This window comes from Canis lupus, assembly GCF_048164855.1.
Source record: "Canis lupus baileyi chromosome 5 unlocalized genomic scaffold, mCanLup2.hap1 SUPER_5_unloc_4, whole genome shotgun sequence".
Lineage (NCBI taxonomy): Eukaryota > Metazoa > Chordata > Mammalia > Carnivora > Canidae > Canis > Canis lupus.
This window is the reverse complement of record NW_027326411.1, coordinates 388,988-412,090: the sequence shown is the minus strand read 5'-3', so window position 1 is coordinate 412,090 and position 23,103 is coordinate 388,988. Positions and strand designations below refer to the sequence as shown.

General features: G+C 36.0%; 2 protein-coding genes across 5 annotated transcripts in view; one reads left to right on the top strand and one right to left on the bottom strand.

The window, feature by feature from the left end:
* The window catches only part of LOC140629429 (WW domain-containing adapter protein with coiled-coil-like), a 36,962-nt gene extending 18,138 nt beyond the window's left edge, over positions 1–18,824 (top strand). Inside the window, exons 5-10 of the mRNA XM_072818899.1 lie at positions 7,925–8,170; positions 9,662–9,784; positions 10,912–11,060; positions 14,374–14,492; positions 15,963–16,149; positions 17,129–18,824. Of these exons, the coding sequence (XP_072675000.1) occupies positions 7,925–8,170; positions 9,662–9,784; positions 10,912–11,060; positions 14,374–14,492; positions 15,963–16,149; positions 17,129–17,248 (944 nt within the window). The 3' untranslated portion in view covers positions 17,249–18,824. The remainder of the gene's footprint in view (positions 1–7,924; positions 8,171–9,661; positions 9,785–10,911; positions 11,061–14,373; positions 14,493–15,962; positions 16,150–17,128) is intronic.
* The window catches only part of LOC140629430 (homeobox protein Mohawk-like), a 68,372-nt gene continuing 56,564 nt past the window's right edge, over positions 11,296–23,103 (bottom strand). For 3 of the 4 annotated variants that reach the window (XM_072818902.1, XM_072818901.1, XM_072818900.1), the window contains one exon: positions 11,323–11,493. In XM_072818902.1, the coding sequence (XP_072675003.1) occupies positions 11,473–11,493 (21 nt within the window). In that variant the 3' untranslated portion in view covers positions 11,323–11,472. Of the gene's footprint in view, positions 11,494–23,103 lie in introns of all 4 variants that reach the window. The other variant, XM_072818905.1, reaches the window with a different exon arrangement.

Below are 23,103 nucleotides of genomic sequence, written 5' to 3'. Positions count from 1 at the left end.
AGAGAATATGAACTGGGGGACTAACGGGGAGAGGGAGAAAGAATCTCTAGCAGACTTCCTACAGAGCATAGTGCGGAGCCTGACAAGGAGCTTGAGCCAAAACCAGGAGTTGGAAACTGGAACCTGGATGAGAAGTCATCCAGGAGCCTCTTCAGTCCCCCATAGACTGTTCTAAATTGTATCTAACTCTACCCTTTCTTCCAGATTCATGAAATGACAAAATAGGCAGGAAACCATTGCTTTGGCCAAATAACTGCCAGAGTGAGAGGAGTTTAATGACCTTAATTAATAAGTTTCTTACTTAGTAATTTTAGAGTTATGATTTATTAGCATAAACAAACTTGAAAAGTAAGGCAAAATAACCAAAGAAGCAGACCTATTCATTGAGTAATGCTAATCTGCTGAGGGCTAGTTTGCATCTAAATCCTTAATGTGGTTACTTAATTCCGCACTCAATCTAACAGGAGGGGGGATTAGTCATTAATGTGAGGTGTGAGTCACTTGGAATAAACTTTGCTTTTGTGTCTTGATGGTATGTAGACTGAGTGAAATTTAAATGAACCTGAAGATTTCAGTATGCATTAAGGCAGTACTAGCCTTTTATAAGCTAGTGTAGTAGGTCATTAACTAACTTGAGTGGGCCATGTTCAGCCCTCGCTCCTTTGCTTTACTTTATAATAATTTTTAGGATTACTAAACTCTTCATGAAAATTAGGAAAACTGGTTACAGATGTGTTAGTGACTCAAATTTTTTTTAAGATCTTAAAAAATTTATTTGACGGAGTAAAAGAGCACAAGCAGGGGAGAAACACCCCACCAAGCAGGGAGCCTGATGCAGGGATGCAGGGCTGGATCCCAGGGCTCTGGGATCATGACCTAAGCCAAAGGCAGGCATTCAACTAACTGAGCCATGCAGGCCCCCCATGATTCAAATTTTGTTGAATAACTGAATACGTTAGTAGAAGAATTTAGTCTGTATTAGTCTGTAACTTTAAAATTATGCTAGTTAATCTAAGATGGCACTTTTAACAATGGGACAGGGGGAATAGCTGTGATGAAAGAATATACTATTTATAATTTGAGGGGTGGGGAAGGGCTTTTTAAATCAAGATCCAGTATGCCTTTGCCTTTTAAAAAAAAAATGTTGATAAATTTAAACACAAGACATATCTCAAATTGGTAGAAAATACTTGCAACACGTATAGCAATATGTTAAGGATTCATTAAGAATACATCAAAATAGTAGGAAAAAAGACAATCTAATAGAAAAAATAAGCAGTAGATATGAACAAGCAGTTATAGAAGAGGAAATTAAAATTGCCAGCCTTGGCTTACAGCTATAAAAGTTAACTCAAAATGGATCAAATACCTAAGGTTAGGAGCTGAAACTCTAAAAACTCTAAGAAGGAAACGGGTGAAAATTTCTGTGACATTGGATTTGGTAGTGATTTCTTAGATGTGACACAAAAAGCACAGGCAACGAAGGAAAAAGATAAAACGGACTTCATCAGTATTAAAAGCTTTTGTGCATCAGAGGGCACTCTAGAGTCAAAAGGCAACCCATACAGTAGGAGGAAATAAATTGTAAATCCTATATCCAGTAAAGGATTAATATCTAGAATATATGAAATCCTATAACTGAGCAATTAAATGAAACAAGCTAGCTCAAAAATGGGCAAAGGACTTGAATAGACGTGTTCTCCAAGGCCAGCCAGTAAGCACACAAGGCATTCAGCATCAGGGAAAGCAATCAAAACTACAGTAAAAAAAACATTTCACACCCATAGGATGATTATTATGAAAACAAACAGCAATGAAAATAAATGTTTTTGAGGATGTGGGAAAAATTAGACCTCTTTTTTTTATTTTTATTTTTTAAGACCGCTTGTACATTGCTTCTAGGAATGCAAAATGATGCAGCTCCTGTGGAATACAGTTTAGCAGTTCCTCAAAAAATGAAACCTAGAATTACCATAGGATCAAACCATTCTGTGCTTGGATATATAACCAGAAGAATTGAAAGCCAGGGAATCAAACCGGTGGTTATACACTGATATTTGTACCATTGTTATTTAAAATAGCCAAAAGATGGAAATGGTTCAGGTGTCCATCAGCTGTTACAGGTTTTAAAAAAATATATATTAGCTAGACATACAGCCTTAAAAAGGAAGGAAATTCTGACGCATGCTGCTGTGACATAGATGAAATTGAAGACCTTATGCTGAAAGGAGGTAGTATAGTGGCTACTAAGGAGTGGGATGATGAGCCCTTGTTTAATTGGTGACAGAATTTCTGTTTGGAGAGATGAAAAGGTTTTGGAGATGGATAGTGCTATGTGATGTTTGCACAACAGTTTGTAAATACTTAATGGCCCTGAGTTGTAAACCTAGAAGTAGTTAAAGTAGTAAGTTTTATGTTATATATATTTTAGCAGGCTAAAAAATTTCAAGAGAAAGATTATCAGTGCATATTGGAAATTAAGATTAAAATAAGATTTTTCACCTTTAAGATTAGTGACAGTTAACAGCTGGATGTGGGGAAGCACAATTGGTGGGAATGTGTATGTCGGTTATTAGAGGAATCCCTTTAATAAAATCTGTTAAAAGTTTCAATACGGGGATGCTTGGGTGGCTCATGGTTGGGCACCTGCTTCGGCTCAGATCGTGACCCCGGGATCTGGGATCGAGTCCCACATCAGGCTCCCTGCGAGGAGCCTGCTTCTCCCTCTGCCTGTGTCTCTGCCTCTCTTTCTGTGTCTCTCATGAATAAATTTCAGAGTATGTTTATCCTTTACATGTATAGCATAAAGATTTCCTCAGTTGAATAAAAAAGCAAGGTGCAAAAATATATCTTAACATATTTTACATCACCATATTTCTGTACGTTTGTAAAATGCAAAGAAAAGGTTCTGGGTGGTGGATATGTGATTTAACATATTCATGAATTATCAAATTAAAAATAAGTGAAAATCACAGATTATATACCAGGTTACTGCCACCTAGATACCTTATTATTACATTTTTTTCCTACTACTTTTGAATACTTTGTTTCCTTTGTAACTTCCCCATGTTGTAATCTTCAGTGTAACACCATTACTACAAAACAGAACAAAACAAACTGCCCTTCTTGCAACAGTAGTTTGAGCTTTGTTCACATGTTCCCCTGAATATTATTACAGCAACTCTCCAAGCATCAGAGGAAATTAATGATTAGAAATGTAGTATGGTACCTTTTACCCTTTTTAAGTGCAGTGTCTTTAGATCTTATTGTAGATCTAGAAGGAATTCTTTGGCGTGCCAGAAAAATGTAGGTCAAAAATAGATTTTGACTTTGGTTTATGCTCTTGGATATTTTGGATGGGGGCCTAGATTTAGAAGAGGTGAATATTAACTTTAAACCATAAAAGAATTAGGGTATAGTAACAGATTTTTAGGTGACTCTGAAGTTTAGTCTTTAGTAGATTATGGCCCCTACTGGTAAGCATTGGAAATGTAAGTGAATAATTCATACAAGTATAAGGGGAAAGAAAAATTTTGTCAAAGCATATATACCAAAAATGAGAGGATAAAATTTTAAAGTTTATAGTAAAGAGTTGGTTAGAGATCTGTAAGTCTTAGAAATAATCATAAGGGAAAGTGACTTAGTTTAAGTTTAAAATAGGTGTGTAAGAGATTGAAAAAAATGCTCAAAGGAACCTAGATTTGCTTGGGGAGAGTTTACATTTAAGGAATGAGACTGGAGGATGATATTCTTTAAAAGTGGAAGAGCCTATAGAAATGGCTTTGTAATGCAAAAAGTGTTCTTTTACCTACATTTACTTCTTGGTCTTTATTTTGAAAGACCCAAGTTTTTATTTGTTTAGTTTGATAAAAATATATATTTGATGACATTACTGTTTATTCCAAATAGTTCCATTTCCTCTCTGTGTTTTTTAAAAAGAAAGGTTGAGTATTTTATAGGGTTATTTAAAATAAGCTTAAATAAGTTAAATTTATCTCTAAGACTACATATAGTTCCTTACTTTTATGAAAGTAGCATAAAGCTGTAATTGTCAGTTATTTAGGATGGAGATCTTAGACTTTCCTCCGTATTATCATAAATTCTATACTTAGAGATTAGAGGGAGAATGCATGTACGTGGACCTGGGCCTTTACTGCAGGATCAGGTACCCATTCAACAAGTACATGTTGATGCCATCTTGGTGTCATGTCCTCTCGTACCAGGGCTATAGAGATAAATACAACAAAATCCCCCTACTGAAGTTGTTAAAGTTCTGCAAGAAAGGAAAGACAATAAACTATATAATAGAAGATACTGGGTAACGTTAATAGATCTCTTTTAGGGCATTCAAAACACAGGAGAGGTACCCAACCAATACCTTTCTTTAGTAATATTTTAAGACTACCTTACAGAGTAGTATTTTATATCTATATTATTAAACTCAGTACATTGTTCTCAGTTATATATATAGATTGAGGAAAGTAATATGTAAAATGTTTAACATGTAACATGTTTTGGAAGGGCATTTGTATGGATGTGTCTTTATAGGGAGACAAGGTGAGTGGAGCTATTATTAAAATAGTGTGGAAATACTTATATATGTGAAGAGTCTAAAAAAACAAAACCAAGTGTATAGATACAGAGCACACAGCTTGGTGGTTGCTGGGACGAAATAAGTGAAGGAAGTCAGAAGATACAAACTTCCAGTTATAAAGCAATGGGGACATAATGTGCATAATAATACTATTGTATATTTTCAACTAAGTCTTGAAAGTTCTCATAGCAAGAAAAATAATTTTGTAACTGTTTGGAGATCATTTTGCAGTATATATAGATAAGAATGTTGAACACCTGACACTACTAGAATGTTGTATGTCTGTTATACCTCAATGGAAAAAATAGGAGACCTACCTGGGAAAAATGATTTAGCTTTTCTGTCTTGCATCTTATCCTTAATTCCACTCACTCCTGTACCTTTGTGCTATGCTGCTTTGTTTTGGTTTTGTTTCCTTTGGTTTTTAAGGTGAAAAGCAACCTTGAAAGCTCTAACCTGTTTTTTCAGAATCAACTAGGGTGTCAGAATCACCTATAGAATTCTTACAACTTCAACATATGCCTGGGCCTCCCCAGGTTCATTAGAGTGGAGCCCAGGTATCTGTTTTGTTTTGTTTTGTTTTTAGCTTTATAGATAATTCTGATAAGCTTTCTGCTGAAAACTGATACTCAAACCTTTTAATAGAAAAATTCTGGCCTTTAAAGATGTTGCCTGTTCAAGGGTCTCCTAGATATTAAGCAGGATCACCTGGTTTCCATACTACTCTTCAGTGATCTTTGACAGAACTTCAAAAGAAATTTATCTTAGAGTAAACAAACTTACTAAAACTAAGAGTTAAGGATATTTAGTTTTTGTTACTTTATTTCTTTATGGTAATATGTATAGTTTTCTTTTCTGGGGTGTTTCCTTTTTTTGGATTAAAGGGCAGCACTCAAGAGTTTTTTAAGCTGTGCTTATTTTAAAAATGTGTGGATAGATTGAGCAGCATCAGAATACGTTAAAAAACAGAAGAAAGCCACAATAAAAGTAACAAAAGAGTAAGGATCATTTCAGAGGTATGTAAGCACTAATTTGATGGTTCATGCAGAAAGTAAAAATGCAGAACTTGTTTTCATTTTAAACATTAATCAGGAATGCCCCTAAGCTGACCCTTAAGGAGTATGATCTGGAGAAAACTGTCATCATAAAATGTAAGAACTGACAGGTTTTCAAAGGGGAAATTTTATTTCTTTCAAGTTTCTGTATACTTGTATATGAATCCAGAGCAACAAAATTGAACGTGATAGGCAATCTGCTAAACTGAATAACCCTCTTTAAAATGTGTGCTTTACAAAAATTCAGATGTTACACTTTTATCAATTTTGATCATAGTTGATCAACATAGCCATGAAATATATTTTAAAGCAGCTGTGAAGTCCATACTTCAGAGAGCTATTGCCCCTAATTCTTTTGACTATTATAGTAGTGGTATAAAAAGGCTGATAGAGGAGTCCTTTTTCAGTAAGTTTACTAGTAATTCCCAGCTTCTGTGGGGACATGAAGATTAATAAATGTTTAGTTCTTAGAATTGGAAATGAGGATTTGCAGTTACTAGGTAGCAGTGTAATATTCAGATGCAGTATTCCTGCAACTTTTATACATCATATAATAGTCTTAATTTGGGATATATATATATATATATATATACAAACTTGAAAATCTTCAAGAAATAGGTGTGTATGGAAAATTAAAGATTTTTAGCAAATCTTCATATTTAGGCCAGTATTGTAAGCATATGCATGAACATCTTGATTAGTTGTTTTAATATTTTTATCCAGAGGTCCTCTGTTCCTCTTTTTTTCTTTCTTTAAAGTTATTATATTAGTAATATTCCATGGTATGAAAATACAGTGTTCATCTTTCTGTTGGTGAACATTTAGTTTGTTTCTAGTTTTGTGCTAAAATAGAAACAAGCATTGTATTATTATAAAAATTGTAAAGCCATTCCGGTTTCTTCTGGGAAATGTCTTTATTTCATCTTTTGTTCATTTTTCTTTCGTGTAGTTTGTCTTTTCTGATTATAGGAGTTCCTTAGAATACTTATCTGTGCTTTGAATGTAATTGGTTTGCTTTTTGTAGTTTTCTGCGTCTAGATGTCAAAGATACCTTCTTGTTTTCATCTTCTAGTTCTAAAGACACATAACAGAAGTTTAATCGACCTTATATTGGTTTTCTTTCAATTGTGAGTTTTTATACTGGCAAGACACATTTCACTAGCTGTGTTCTTTTTTTTTTTTTTCATGAACTTCATGGCCGTACTAGCCCTTACCTTTTTCTTTTTTTTTTTTTTAATTTTTATTTATTTATGATAGTTACAGAGAGAGAGAGAGAGGCAGAGACACAGGCAGAGGGAGAAGCAGGCTCCATGCACCGGGAGCCCGACGTGGGATTCGATCCCGGGTCTCCAGGATCGCGCCCTGGGCCAAAGGCAGGCGCCAAACCGCTGCGCCACCCAGGGATCCCTACCTTTTTCAAATAAGTTAATAGAATCAACTTCTCAAATACTGCCAAAAATGCTTTTGGAGTTTTGATTGCGATTGCATTGACTCTATATATGTAATTTGCAATGATAGCTTTCAGATAATGACCATTTTCCGTGCATGTTTTATTTATTTATTTATTTTTGGTTTATTTAAAATACTGAATATATGTATTGTGGATGGGTTGCTATTAAAAAAGCATCATTTCTAGTGCTAATAAGTTTTAAATGTGACAAATAGATATATTTATAGAAGGAAAGTATGTAATCTGGAAACTCAATTGTTAAGTATGAAAGTTCAAAGTTGGAGTTTCATTCTTCTGATCTGTAGCCTATATTGGAGGTGCTCGCCATGGTGTTAAATCCTGATTTGTTTTCTGGTCATTGTCATGTTTTGGAGGGCTGTTACTGTGGTCATAAACATTTTCACCTTAAATTAAGTCCAGGAGAATTGTATTGTACCTTTATCTTAATAGAAGCTTATTTGAACGTGTAGTTAATACATAACTAACTGTGTTTGAAACAGCATTACCAGTAAACAGAACATGAGACTTTTAGAATCAGACATGAATATAGCAGAATCACTGCTTTACCAAGTTTTGTGATTTCAAGCAAGTTACATAATCTTTCTTGTTTAGTTTTCTCACCTGTGAAATCGGGATATAAAAATACTTAACCCTATTATTCTAAGTAGGTAGATCTTTACTGAGCCCCCTCCCTGTGTCACCTTGGGAAGATGGAATGAAATTACTTGAGTTGGGTGTTTGGCACATGAAAGTTGCTCTTTCGATGTTGGTTCTAGTTTTCTCCAAGTAGTTTTTTTTCAGCCTTGTTATCTCCTTTTTACTTAGAGTCTACACCAGGAGACAAATCTGTATCACATTCTTGCACAACTCCTTCCACATCCTCTGCCTCTGGACTGAATCCCACATCTGCACCTCCAACATCTGCGTCAGCAATCCCTGTTTCTCCTGTTCCACAGTCACCGATACCTCCATTACTTCAGGACCCCAACCTTCTCAGACAGCTGCTTCCTGCTTTGCAAGCCACACTGCAACTTAATAATTCTAATGTGGACATATCCAAAATAAATGAAGGTAAATTGGTAACAGTTTTATTATTATTATTTGCTTCGTGTCGTTAGTAAATTCCCCAATTTAGGAGTGGTCTTTTGTTTCATTTTGAAATTCACATTTGAGCGTCATTCTTTGAAATTCATATCGTAACCTCATGGTTGTTGAAAGCCTTTGGTATTGTAATTGAGTTAGTAGTACTTGGATTTTTCCTGTATATTTTTCTTTTTTTTTTCTCTCTGTATATTTTTCAAGACTTGCTGTGTACGGTATTTACCGGAGATAAAGCTATTCTGTCTGCTTAATGTGTATAATAAATCTCTTTTTTTTAATTAAAATTAAATTTTTTTAATTTCTAAAAACTGATATAAAAACACTTAAATTCTAGCATATTGTTAATTCCAACTTTGCTTTTCAGTATGCTGTTTAGCTAGCAACATCAAAGAAGTCTGAATAAAAGTGGATATAGTTTTAATTGACAAGCTATTCAAATTCAAACAGTCTTAAGAGCATTTTAAAATTTTCTGTTTAGAATAGTCCATTTCAGTATGTGTACATTGTTACATAATATATTTAACAGTAGTGCTAAATGGTTAAGTTCTTCCTTTATCTTAAAAATGGAGCTATTTCACGCTAGTTGGTCAATAATTTTGTTCTTACTGTACTTTCTTGCATTTTGATTTTATTCTCTTAAGATAACTGTGCCATTCTATTTGATAGGTACATGTTTTACTAGGGAAAGTAGGACTTTAAGCAGTTTGAAGAGATGATAGCATAAGAAAATGTCAATAATAAAGGATCTTGTGCTTTGAAAATAAATGATGTTCCTAAATTACCTAGCTTCTTTTATTTAATGTCTGTTCTTTAAAAGATTGTTGGAGTGGGTATTAATGTAGGGTTTTATTTTATTTTATTTTTAAAGATTTTATTTATTTACTCATGAGAGAGAAAGAGAGGCAAAGACACAGGCAGATGGAGAAGCAGGCTCCATGCAGGGAGCCTGACATGGGACTCGATCCCGGGTCTCCAGGATCATGCCCTGGGCTGAAGGCAGGCACTAAACCGCTGAGCCACCTGGGCTGCCCTAATGTAGGGTTTTAATGGTCACCTTGTTTAGTAAAGCATTCACATGAAATAACTACCCTTTATCTTTTTAATTTCAGGTAACCTACAAAAGCCCTTTAGCTATTAATGAATAGATTTCTGGTATAATCAGAATTTCCAGGGAACACTCTTTACTGTTTTTAAAAAGTCTCCGGAGTTTCTTAAATTGAACACAAATTTTAAAGCAAAGGAAAACTACTGTTTTCCTTTACAAAAAAAAACCATTAAATTTCTTCTACCTCTGATCATTTCCTATCTCTGGACCCATTTTATTACCATCTTACAGATTTTTATTTTGAGAGTTCTAGTTTGAAACACTGCAGTTTCTTTGGGGTTTTTTTAGTTTTCAAGTTGTTACTAATACCATACTGTGCCACTATGTTTTTATTTTAATTTAAGATATGTGTTTAGTTCTTACAGCAGCTGTGACACAAGCCTCATTGCAGTCTATAATTCATAAGTTTCTTACTGCTGGACCATCTGCTTTCAACATAACTTCTTTGATTTCTCAAGCTGCTCAGCTCTCTACACAAGGTATTCATTTTCTTAGGTATTGTGAGAATTGTATATTAATTTGGAGCAGGGGGTTCATGGTAAAACTTTTTGGTTTCTGAAGAGACTAGCTATAACAATTTGATGTTTGTTTTACAGGATCCTGTAATTTGTTTTTAATTTTATTTATTTATTTATTTGAGAGAATGTACATGAGGGCGGGGAGAAACAGACTTTCTGCTGAGCAGGGAGCCCAATGTGGGGCTCAATCCTGGGACCCTGAGACCATGACCTGAGCAGAAGGCAGATGCCCAATCTATTGAGCCACTCAAACACCCCTGATGTTTGATGATTTTTTTTTCTAACACTAGTATATACAGTATTTTTTTTTCCAGATGAGGCAAACATTGACATTTATCTTCCAGTATTGCCATTAAATCTGTAATACATATTTAATTCAGACTTTAAGTTGTCAATGTACTCTAAAGCTGAGTGTAAACTGATATAAAGCTGAGTGTAAACTGATAGGTCCTCAATTTTTATGAAACATTGAATATATTTTAAGTGTTGGTTTGGTTCACATTTGATGTTTAATGATTTTTGACTGACCACAGGATACAGAAATGCTCAAGTCCTGTCTTAAATTACCTATTTCTCTTCTCCATGAAACATCCAATGGAAAGAGGCATATATAGGAACAAAGAAGAAATGAATTGGTCACTTTGACTTGTCCCCCTGCCCCAATTCTGAAAACTAATAAACTGAGCAGAAACACTTATTCTGAAATTGAAATATAATAGTGCAAAGACTTAACTCTCTGGTTATCCTCATGAGGCAGGAGATAAAGGGGTATAACCAGGCCTAAATATAGAATAAGAAAGAACAAATAAGAATGGTGAGGATGCCTTCCATGTGAGAATAGTTCAGGCTTACCTTCTTGCTTCAGCCTAAAAAAACAGGTTGGAGGAGGCATACATTGGATGTGCTTCTCTAATTCACAGCTCGTTTTTAGTCCGTGACTCCAGTGAGTATTTCAGATTCTGACTTTAAACAGTTAAGTGTTCTGTCTGGTGTTCAGGGGGCATGTAGAGGGATGGAAAGACCTCTACATATATATTACGGAAGTTTTGGTTTATTTGGAATTAATTAATTGCTTTACTTTTTCACAGCTCAGCCATCTAATCAGTCTCCAATGTCTTTAACTTCTGATGCATCATCCCCAAGATCGTATGTGTCTCCAAGAATAAGCATACCTCAGACTAACACAGTCCCTATCAAACCTTTGATTAGTACTCCTCCTGTTTCATCACAGCCAAAGGTATGTTGCTTTTGAGGGAAATTTGGAAAAGAAAGCACGAAAGCACTCACTTCTGGAAAAACAAGTTTAATGTTTTAGACTCTCTATTGTAGGAAAAGCCCTCTTTGAGAACGTGTAGTAGTGGTGGAGTGAATGATGGGTCAGCTTAGATGCAGGTTAGTCTCAGTAAATTGAGGACTCTAGAGGGAGTTGCATCTATGCTACTTTTAAACATTTTTTTAATTAAAAAATTATATTTATTTATTTACAGAGAGGGCATGGGGGGGGAGGGCAGAGGGAGAAGCAGACCCCTTGCTGAGCTGGGAGCTCACTGGCGGCTTGATCCTAGTACCGGGAAGTCAGACACATAACTGACTGAGCCACCTAGGCACCCCCATCATATGTGTTACTTTTATACGCTGATTGTTTTCTCTTACTGGCTGAGATTTGTGACCTGGAGGAAGAGTGGGATAAAGAAGGATAAAATAATTGTCTTAATATTTGTAGAGTTTTTTAACTTTTTAAAAGATATAACCTGTTTTCCAGTGGCTTTCCTCCCATACTTTTATTTTAGAAATGAATCCATTTCTGTGCTAAGAGCTTAATAGTATTATATTTAACTTCACATCATGAGAATCAACTACTATTTGCTTCATTTAATAGATAAGAGAATTAAGCCTTCAGTTAAATCCAGTTTTTGTGGTGGAATCAGAATTTAAGGCCTAGGTCTTTCTTAACACAGAATCCATTTTACTAAGCTTATACTACCTGTGTTTCTCCAAGCAAAAGTTTGCATGAATGGCTCCTCAGAGACAGTTAGAAAATTGCTGGTCTCTTCTTATTGGAATATAAACCAGACCTTAACAACACTGCCTTCAGATTTTATACTATATCATTTGAGTCTTGCCCAAATTTTTTTTTTTTTAAGATTTTATTTATTCGTGAGAGACACAGAGAAAGGCAGAAACACAGGCAGAGGGACAAGCAGGCTCCATGCAGGGAGCCCGATGTGGGACTTGATCCCAGTACTCTGGGATCACACCCTAGGTGGAAGGCAGACGCTTACCTGCTGAGCTACCCAGGTATCCCTTACCCAAAATTTCTTAAGCAAATCTTAGTCATACTCATTCTTTGCTTTGTAGTCCTATTACCAGCAAAACATTAAAAGATTTGGAAGTTGGTATATGCACAAATTGCAGTTTTTTTTCTTAATGGTAAATTTAAGAAATTCTTTTTAGTTAAAAAGTAGGCTATTTCAATCCTTCATGCTGAAGATTTTTTTTTTAAGAAGGAACTTTTTTTTTTTAAGAATTTATTTATTTATTCATGAGAGACACAGAGAGAGAGAGAGAGAGAGAGAGGCAGGCAGAGAGAGAAGCAGGATCCATGTAGGGAGCCCGACGTGGGACTCGATCCTGGGACTCCAGAACCAGGCCCTGGGCCAAAGGCAGGTGCCAAACTGCTGAGCCACCCAGGAATCCCCTGAAGATTTTTTTTTTTTAAGATTTTATTTTATTTTATTTTATTTTAATTTTTTATTTATTTATGATAGTCACACAGAGAGAGAGGCAGAGACGTAGGCAGAGGGAGAAGCAGGCTCCATGCACCAGGAGCCCGACGTGGGATTCGATCCGGGGTCTCCAGGATCACGCCCTGGGCCAAAGGCAGGCGCTAAACCACTGCGCCACCCAGGGATCCCTAAGATTTTATTTTTAAGCAGTCTCTACGCTTATCGTGGGGCTCGAACTCACAACCCTGAGATCCAAGAGTTGAATGCTCTACCTACTAAGCCAACCAGGGGTCTTGCCAAAATTTTATATTGAAATAAAGTTAAGGCTTAAAGCTTTAGGCTTTTTCACAGAAGCCTAAAAATAAAAACGTATTGAAAGATAACTTGAAATTGATGCTAGGACAGCTTTTAGGTCTTCCTTAGCTTATCCCTTCCCTATTTAAGTCATTTATCTAAACTCATTTTAGGGTCAGTCTGGATTGATACATTTAACTCAAAATTTAAAAAGAAATTAGTCTATTCTGCAATTTCATACTGTTTGCACTTTGTGAGAGAAGGAAAAAATTGTTTCAACAAAGGAGATCTTCTTAGAGCTTAAAACTCGTCAGGGTGTAGTATCTTAGGAGTACAATAAATAATGACTAAAAGTGATTGTAAAGTTTTACAATCAGTTATAAGATTAGCATTTCAAATCCCTTATGTATATGGGCATCAAATTTTTTTTTTAATTTTATTTATGATAGTCATACAGAGAGAGAGAGAGAGAGGCAGAGACATAGGCAGAGGGAGAAGCAGGCTCCATGCACCGGGAGCCTGACGCGGGATTCGATCCCGGGTCTCCAGGATCACGCCCTGGGCCAAAGGCAGGCGCCAAACCGCTGCGCCACCCAGGGATCCCCATCAAATTTTTTTTTAAGTGGGAATTCAGTATTAAGTAGACCTTATAAAAATGCTTATAAAAATGATTTTTATGTAGCCAGGCTATCCAGATTTGTTTGGGGGAATATTAAAAAAAAAAAAAAAAAGGAAGAAAGAAGAAAAAAACAAAACTATTATTGGAGGATGTGACTTAATCACAAATGGCTGTCTGCCTTCGTGCCTTAATTCGGGGCTTGTGTTTAAAAGTACTTGTTTTCTTTTTCTGTGGCATGTAAGTATGTGTAGTGTACATATCCTCACTGACAATCATGGTCCTCTTGTTCCACCTCTGTAGGGTAACATGTCTTTGAAGACCACTCCAGTGTTGACTCATTCACTGGTAGACCAATCTATACGCTCTGCATATGTGGTTTAAATTTGAGCAGCTGTATTTGTATGATATAGTAACATTAATTTTTACTGATATAAAAATAACTGAATCAGAGGAGCTATCTTAGTGTATTAGAAAGAAAACTGGGCTCAACATTAGAGAACTAGTTTGTGTTCTTCTGCTTTACAAAAAGTAATCTTAAAGTCTTCTGGGCCATTTTATGAAGAAATTCTATGTTAGTCTCAAAATGAACGTGGCTCTTCTAACTGTGAACTTTGGGAAATTAATCTGACTGCAATTCTTGAAGTCTCTAGATTTTTCAGAGTTTAAGACTATCCAACTAGATTTGGAGGGGTGTGTGGATTTGGGGACCTGGATGACCATGATTTACACAATTAAATATGTCTATATCACTAATAATTATGAAACAATTAGGGGACAGCTCATGTTATCTTAAAAATTACTAAAGAATAGAAATAAGAGACTTCACATTGATAGTACTTTTGGTTTTATGTACTTTCCATGGTATTTATGTATATAATAGAAGCCTGTCTCACCAGATTTTGACATTTCAGGTTAGTACTCCAGTAGTTAAGCAAGGACCGGTTTCACAATCGGCCACACAGCAGCCTGTAACTGCTGACAAACAGCAAGGTCATGAACCTGTCTCTCCTCGAAGTCTTCAGCGCTCAAAGTAAGTTCATGTGTGTTGAAACATTTTTTCATTAATGTTGCATGCTGCATTGTTTGAATATTATAAAAATATATGTATAATAGAACTTGATCTTGTAAGAATCCATGGTTAGCCTAAGTTTTATGTATTATAAGATTTACAAAGGCAAATCTTACTCCAAGTAGGTTGTTGTCTCTAGTAATGAAGCCAGCTTATTTTTTGAAGAAAGTCATTCTTCAGATTTTACTTAATAGAATATGATAGGAGTAACAATATGTCATACTTGTACAAAGAGGGCACCTGATTTTATAATACTTGTTGGAAATGACATCATTTTTTAACCTCCTCATAGCAGTTTTAGATATGAGTGTATTGCTGAATCCAAAAATGGGAAATACTATTTCTCAACTGGTATGTGTCAGGTTTTCCTAAGAGCTTCAATTTTGACCCCTGTGTGGAGTGCTTGTCAGATAGGGCTGTATTGTGTTACATGTTTCTTTGTTAATTAACAAATACAACTTTAAATGATTTTCATTTGATTGATTTTCCTATTTTGATTTCTTGCTATGAGGTAGCAAAATAATTCAACTATTGTTTTTATTGTTGTTTTCTAAACAAGCATTTCAGAACTTTTACATCCAAATGAGAGTTGTTCCCTTCAAAATAATCACCTTGGGAAGCTGTCTACTTACTCCAGCAATGTTGCCATTGCTCAGAACATTTTTGGGAAATACTTCTTTTAAATTGTCTTTAGAGGCTGCAGTATTATTTTAAATATCCTCAGTGATGAAAACTCTTCATCCTTTGGGAGATTTAGTTTTTGGAAATAACTGAAATTCATTCAGAGCCAAGTCTGGTGAAGCAGGTAGGAAATCAACTTGGGTGATTAAAGTTTTGGTTCTTACCACCATATCCCCAAACCCTAGCCAAACCATACAGTTTTAAAAGAAGATAACTTATCTCAGAGTGTTATTTTGGGTCTTATTTTGCCACTAAACTCATTTGTTGCTGTCCAATAAAATGCCTGTATTTTGCTTCACATTATCTACCCTCTGATTCAGTATTTTGTTCTGACACTAAACAAAGGCAATAGATTTTTTCCCCCTCTTTATCTACATGTACTTAAGATGCAATACTCAGTTGTGCCTTATATCTACAACTGTTAAAATATGACCATTTCTTAGTTACATTCTGAGTAGTGTTTCTGGTATACAAAATCACAGGTTCTGCTGTCAAATTTGAAGAGCACTATTAGTTTAAATTTAACTGACATTACTGTTCTTAGAAGGGCCCTTTTTCCTCCCAAAAGTGTGTTTAAGGAGTACATGATATATAACTACACTTTGGATTTTAAATTCTATGTATTTGATGTTAAAATAACAGATTTTTCTTAGGAATTTGGATATCTTTAATTTAATAGAAGATATTGACAATTTTTAGGTATCTCCTTTTAAAAATATACTATACATTCAATTCTTTTTTCTCTTCCAGTAGCCAGAGAAGTCCATCGCCTGGTCCAAATCATACTTCTAGTAGTAATGCATCAAACGCAACAGTTGTACCACAGAATTCATCTGCCCGACCTACATGTTCATTAACACCTACGCTAGCAGCACACTTCAATGAAAATCTCATAAAACATGTTCAAGGATGGCCTGCAGATCATGCAGAGAAGCAAGTATGTTACATGATTCATAGCAGATGTTTTACCTTTGGATGAATGACAAAATATAATTTCTTCTAGAAAATCTAATCTAGATCACTGAATTTAAGCTACATTTAAAGTAATGTCTAATTAGATTGTCTATAGTCAGTGCATTAAATTAAATATTTGGTAAGCACTTATTTTAGGGCATTTATGAGATAACTTTTTATGGTTTCACATAAAATATTTTAATATACTCAGCATTTAGCACTGTGCTGAGTGCTTTATTTTCTCCACTTCTCAAAACTGTTAAGCAGTGCAGATGAGTTCTCCCATTTTACCATTGAAGACCCTTAAGACCATATAAATTATATACCAAAGTCACCCAGTTAGAATAGTTATGAGGCTTAAAGCCAGGATGCTACTCAGCCAGCTGCTCTGATAGTTTTAGAACTTGTTCATACTATTACTCTTCTATCTCTCCACTAGACTAGCAAGTAGAAGTTAGAAAACAGTTTTGCTTTGGAATGAGGGACCTTTGGACATTCCAATTAACTGCCATTGGCTTCTCCCTTTTAGCAGCTTACTGACTGTCTGAAATTTTCTCTAAGTTCACAGAGGTAATATTGCATATCTTATGACATCAGAATACAGTGAAGTCCCTTTTAACATTGTTACACCTGAACTTTACTCTGGCTGACTCAGCATCTTATTAACCACGAATCATGAGCTCTTCTATCCTTAGTGCTATGCAATACTAAAATTGGAAATACTATATCCTCCAGAAGTTGAAGGGGGAAATCTTGGAAAAATACCTTCTTTCCACCATTAGACAGTTTTTTAAAGAAAATCCTTTTTCTCCTTTAGATTCACTATCATTTTTGTGGATTTAAAGGCGGATTGTTCTGTAATCTTGGTACAAAGTTGTCAGAAATTTAATGTTTTGGGGTTTTTGTTTTTTTTTTTGTACGTGATTGTGGCATGTATGTGATCTTTATTTCTTTAATTATAGGCATCAAGATTGCGAGAAGAAGCCCATAATATGGGAAGTGTTCACATGTCAGAAATTTGTACTGAATTAAAAAATTTAAGATCTTTAGTCCGAGTATGTGAAATTCAAGCAACTTTGTGAGAGCAAAGGTAAGTTTTTCACTGACAAAGTTTTTGTCTTAGTATATCTTAAATCAGACTGAAGAATATAAATCAAATTTCATTTCTGAAATTTAAAGTTCTCTTTGATAGAACGTGTTCCATAACACTGTAACTGCATTTTTAAAAAACGATTGATTTAAGAGAGAGAGTGAGTGAGGTGGGTGGGGGGGAGCAGAGGCAGAGAATCTTTAAGCAGACTCCCTACTAAATGTGGAGCCTGATAACACGTCTTGATCTCTAGACCCATAATAAGATCATGACCTGAGCCAAAACAAAGAGTTGAACTCTCAACCAACTGAGCCACCCAGGTGCCCCACACTATGATTACACTTTGTAATTTAATAATAATCCTGGTGAATGGTAATGGCATCTAGATTTTAGTTCTCTAACCCATGGTAGATGCTTCATTAGACTTTTGTCTTCTAACTCTGTAAAGTACAATAGTATTTAAATAGTGAAATGTTATAACACTGTTAACATATAATGTTAACTAAATGTTAACAACAACTGTTAACACAGTTGACAGCAACTAATTATAAAGGGTCTCCTCTTCAATTGAGGGTAGTATTTGGTTGCTGGCCATACTTGTTTCAGTTGAAATTTCAAATCACTGTAAACATTGTCTTTGGATATTTCCAAGATCCCTTGGAAATTTAATTGTCTAGCAAGTATATCTGTTTCTGAGGTGTTTTCACTTAAACTCTTCTTGTCTCTCAGTTTTTAATCTAGTATCCTACTCAAGCAAGGATATCTACATCCAAGTAAATAGGACAGATATTTTTTACATGTGTCTTATAAAATCAAGGACAAATTTTTAAGGGCCTCTCACATCCTATCTTTATAAGTCACTGGGTCACAAGTAGAGTTAGTCTTAACATGAATCTACAAATATTTAGTAAATACCAAGTTGGCATTTATAGTAAAAATTGAAAACTGTTTTTGTCTAATCCTTTATTAAATTCTCTGGAGTTGTATTTTGAATATCAACTGGGATTTGTTTATGATTGCTCTGAAAGTACTTCAAACATACATAAAACTTGACTACATTTTGGCTTAATAAGACAGGTGATTTGACTTTTAGGAAATTATTTGCTGCCCCAACTATTGACAACAGTATACACTGATTACCAAGCTATAAATACTATATAATTATGCCTATTTCACTGGTACAGGCAGTAAATATCATACTCCATAGAAAAGAAGGGTCAGAAGTTCATGGAAGGTTTATGAAGTTCATGGAAACCTAGTTAGCCGTGGAGTTTATTTTATTTTTTGTTTTAAATATGCTTGTTAATTGGAATTTGACTCAGCTTTCTTTATGAGCCTATGTTTATATTGAGAATTTGTTCTTCAAAATGATTAGCCTCTTGCACCTAGTTTATTCTAGGCTTATTCTGTTGTGGCCTAGAAAACATATTTGGCTCAGGTTGTGATCCCGTGGTACTGGGATCAAGTCCCACATCAGGCTCCCTGCAGGGAACCTACTTCTCCCTCTGCCTATGTCTCTGCTTCTGTATGTCTCATGAATAAAGAAATAAAATAAAATATGTGTCTCATATTTAATATGTGCTGCCTTTTGTGTGTATCTGTGGTGATACAGTAAATGACATTTTAAAAAATCAGTCTTTATAGTCAAATTAATTGAGAAATTGTTAGAAAACCAGGAGACATTCTAACTTTTGTCATCCTAGTGTTTCATGCATTCACTGGTCATTTTGTCTTAACTCTAGACTAACACATTTATTTATTTTTAAATATTTATTTATTTGAGATGGGGAGGGGCAGAGGGAGAGAGAATTTAGAGCAGACTCCCTGCTGAGCACAGAGCCTGCCATGGGGTTTGATCTCAGGACCGGACCTTAAGATCATGACCTGAGCCAAAAGCAAGAGTTGGGACACCCAACTGACTCAGCCACTCAGGTGCCCCTAGACCAATCCATTTTTAATTTCTTAGTTTTAACTGTAGTTATTCATTTTATCTTTTTTTAAACATTTTTAAAAGATTTTTTATTTATTTAAAAAAATTATTTATTCATGAGAGAGAGCAGCAGAGACAAAGGCAGAGGGAGAAGCAGACTCCATGCAGGGAGCCTGACGTGGGACTCGATCCCGGTCTCCAGGATCAGGCCCTGGGCTGAAGGCAGAGTTAAACTGCTGAGTTAAAACTAGACCTGCCCTACGACCAGCAATTGCACTGTTGGGGATTTACCCCAAAGATACAGATGCAGTGAAACGCCGGGACACCTGCACCCCGATGTTTCTAGCAGCAATGTCCACAATAGCCAAACTGTGGAAGGAGCCTCGGTGTCCATCGAAAGATGAATGGATAAAGAAGATGTGGTCTATGTATGGAATATTACTCAGCCATTAGAAACGACAAATATCCACCTTTTGCTTCGACGTGGATGGAATTGGAGGGTATTATGCTGAGTGAAATAAGTCAATCAGAGAAGGACAAACATTATATGGTGTCTCATTCATTTGGGGAATATAAAAATAGTGAAAAGGAATGAAGGGGAAAGAAGAGAAAATGAATGGGGAAATATCAGAGAGGGTGATAGAACATGAGAGACTCCTAACTCTGGGAAATGAACAAGGGGTGGTGGAATGGGAGGTGGGCGGGAGTTGGGGTGACTGGGTGACGGGCACTGAGGGGGGCACGTGATGGGATGAGCACTGGGTGTTATGCTGTGTGTTGGCAAATTGAACTCCAATAAAAAGAAATTTTTTTAATTTTTTAAAAAATTAAATAAATAATATAAAAATCATGTACTATGTATTTCCCTAAATTAAAGTGGAGTGAGTCAGAGCTCCAGGCGCTTGACAACTGCATCCCCTCACACTGTGTCAGTTTTGGGGCCATCATTGGAGACAGCCATGGTTCAGTGTGTTTCTGATCGCAGAGGTCCATGAGTCCCCAGGACACCAGATCAATTTTTGGAATTATTTACATACTTAGAACAATTGAGATAAAGAATAAGACTCTGGTGAACCAGGCAGATGGAAAACCTCTCTGAAGGTGACAAAAAGCCAACAGCTCTAAATCTACAGGAGCTTACCCCAAATGGACACAGCGATTCCCTGGGGCTCCCTGCTCCTACCTCCACAGTCTCTATCTTTATCTCCCCCATACTAGATCCAGGCGGGGTCACACACATATACATAAAGATTGGTTGGTTCCACAGTGACTCTACACTTCTTTCCTTTGAAGAATAGCATATGCTGCATGTCTCTAATAAGAAAGTAATACAGGTTCACTGCAGAATCTGGGAAAAAGTATAAGAGAGAAAGTAAAGGAAATTTAGGGAAAACTAATATAACATTTGGTTCTATGGCTTTCCAAACAGGTTTATATGTTTTTTAAAATGGGGTCATGCTGTACGTTTGCTTTTTCACTAAATTTCTACGTTTGCCTTACACCTTGTTAATAAATGATAATAATCTGCCATTTGGTCTTCCCTGATGTGAAAATGCTTTTTGCCTGTGAAATATAAACAGATTGAAAGAATTCAAAATCCAGCTTCATCCAGTTTAAACTTGAATATTGAGAGACTCAAATGTTATGAGAAGGGGTTATCTTTAGAATAATAATTACTAACTAACATTCATTGGATGCTTATTCTTATGTTAGGCATGATGCCAGGAACTCTAAAATGTTATCTGGTTAGATGCTTACAATAACCCTGTAAAATAGAATCATGGCCCTTATTTTCAAATGACACAGTAGCATAGAGGGGTCCAGAAACTCGCAAAGGACTCAGTTTGGCATTGGGGGTGGTGAGTCTTAGTGCCATGTCAGCCAAACTAAAGGTCATGTTTTTAACTACTGCATTCAATTATTCAAGTGGTCTCTATCGATAAAGTCATTTCTATACACTAACAATGAGACTGAAGAAAAAGAAATTAAGGAGTCAATCCCATTTACAATTGCACCCAAAAGCATAAGATACCTAGGAAAAAACCTAACCAAAGAGGTAAAGGATCTATACCATAAAAACTATAGAACACTTCTGAAAGAAATAGAGGAAGACACAAAGAGATGGAAAAATATTCCATGCTCATGGATTGGCAGAATTAATATTGTGAAAATGTCAATGTTACCCAGGGCAATTTACACGTTTAATGCAATCCCTATCAAAATACCATGGACTTTCTTCAGAGAGTTAGAGCAAATTATTTTAAATTTGTGTGGAATCAGAAAAGACCCCGAATAGCCAGGGGAATTTTAAAAAAGAAAACCATATCGGGGGCATCACAATGCCAGATTTCAGGTTGTACTACAAAGCTGTGGTCATCAAGACAGTGTGGTACTGGCACAAAAACAGACACATAGATCAATGGAACAGAATAGAGAATCCAGAAGTGGACCCTCAACTTTATGGTCAACTAATATTCGATAAAGGAGGAAAGACTATCCACTGGAAGAAAGACAGTCTCTTCAATAAATGGTGCCAGGAAAATTGGACATCCACATGCAGAAGAATGAAACTAGACCACTCTCTTGCACCAGACACAAAGATAAACTCAAAATGGGTGAAAGATCTAAATGTGAGACAAGATTCCATAAAAATCCTAGAGGAGAACACAGGCAACACCCCTTTTGAAGTCGGCCACAGTAACTTCTTGCAAGATACACCCACAAAGGCAAAAGAAACAAAAGCAAAAATGAACTATTGGGACTTTATCAAGATAGGAAGCTTCTGCACAGCAAAGGATACAGTCAACAAAACTCAAAGACAACCTACAGAATGGTAGAAGATATTTGCAAATGACGTATCAGATAAAGGGCTAGTTTCCAAGATCTATAAAGAACTTATTAAACTCAACACCAAAGAAACGAACAATCCAATCATGAAATGGGCAAAAGACATGAACAGAAATCTCACAGAGGAAGACACAGACATGGCCAACACGCACATGAGAAAATGTTCCGCATCACTTGCCATCAGGGAAATACAAATCAAAACCACAATGAGATACCACCTCACACCAGTGAGAATGGGGAAAATTAACAAGGCAGGAAACCACAAAGGTTCGAGAGGATGTGGAGAAAGGGGAACCCTCTTACACTGTGGGTAGGAATGTGAACTGGTGCAGCCACTCTGGAAAACTGTGTGGAGGTTCCTCAAAGGGTTAAAAATAGACCTGCCCTACGACCCAGCAATTGCACTGTTGGGGATTTACCCCAAAGATACAGATGCAATGAAATGCCAGGACACCTGCACCCCGATGTTTCTAGCAGCAATGTCCACAATAGCCAAACTGTGGAAGGAGCCTCGGTGTCCATCGAAAGATGAATGGATAAAGAAGATGTGGTCTATGTATACAATGGAATATTACTCAGCCATTAGAAATGACAAATACCCACCATTTGCTTCAACGTGGATGGAACTGGAGGGTATTATGCTGAGTGAAGTAAGTCAATCAGAGAAGGACAAACATTATATGTTCTCATTCATTTGGGGAATATAAATAATAGTGAAAGGGAATATAAGGGAAGGGAGAAGAAGTGTGTGGGAGATGTCAGAAAGGGAGACAGAACATAAAGACTCCTAACTCTGGGAAACGAACTAGGGGTGGTGGAAGGGGAGGAGGGCGGGGGATGGGGGTGAATGGGTGATGGGCACTGAGGGGGGCACTTGACGGGATGAGCACTGGGTGTTATTTTGTATGTTGGCAAATTGAACACCAATAAAAAATACATTTATTATAAAAAAAATAAAGTCACTTTTGGAGACCATGACAAGGACAAGGCTTAACATGCTGTTTACTAGAAACCCTACTGAATGACAACCTATTAATCTATTAAGAATCTTTTTTTTTCTTTTTGTTAGT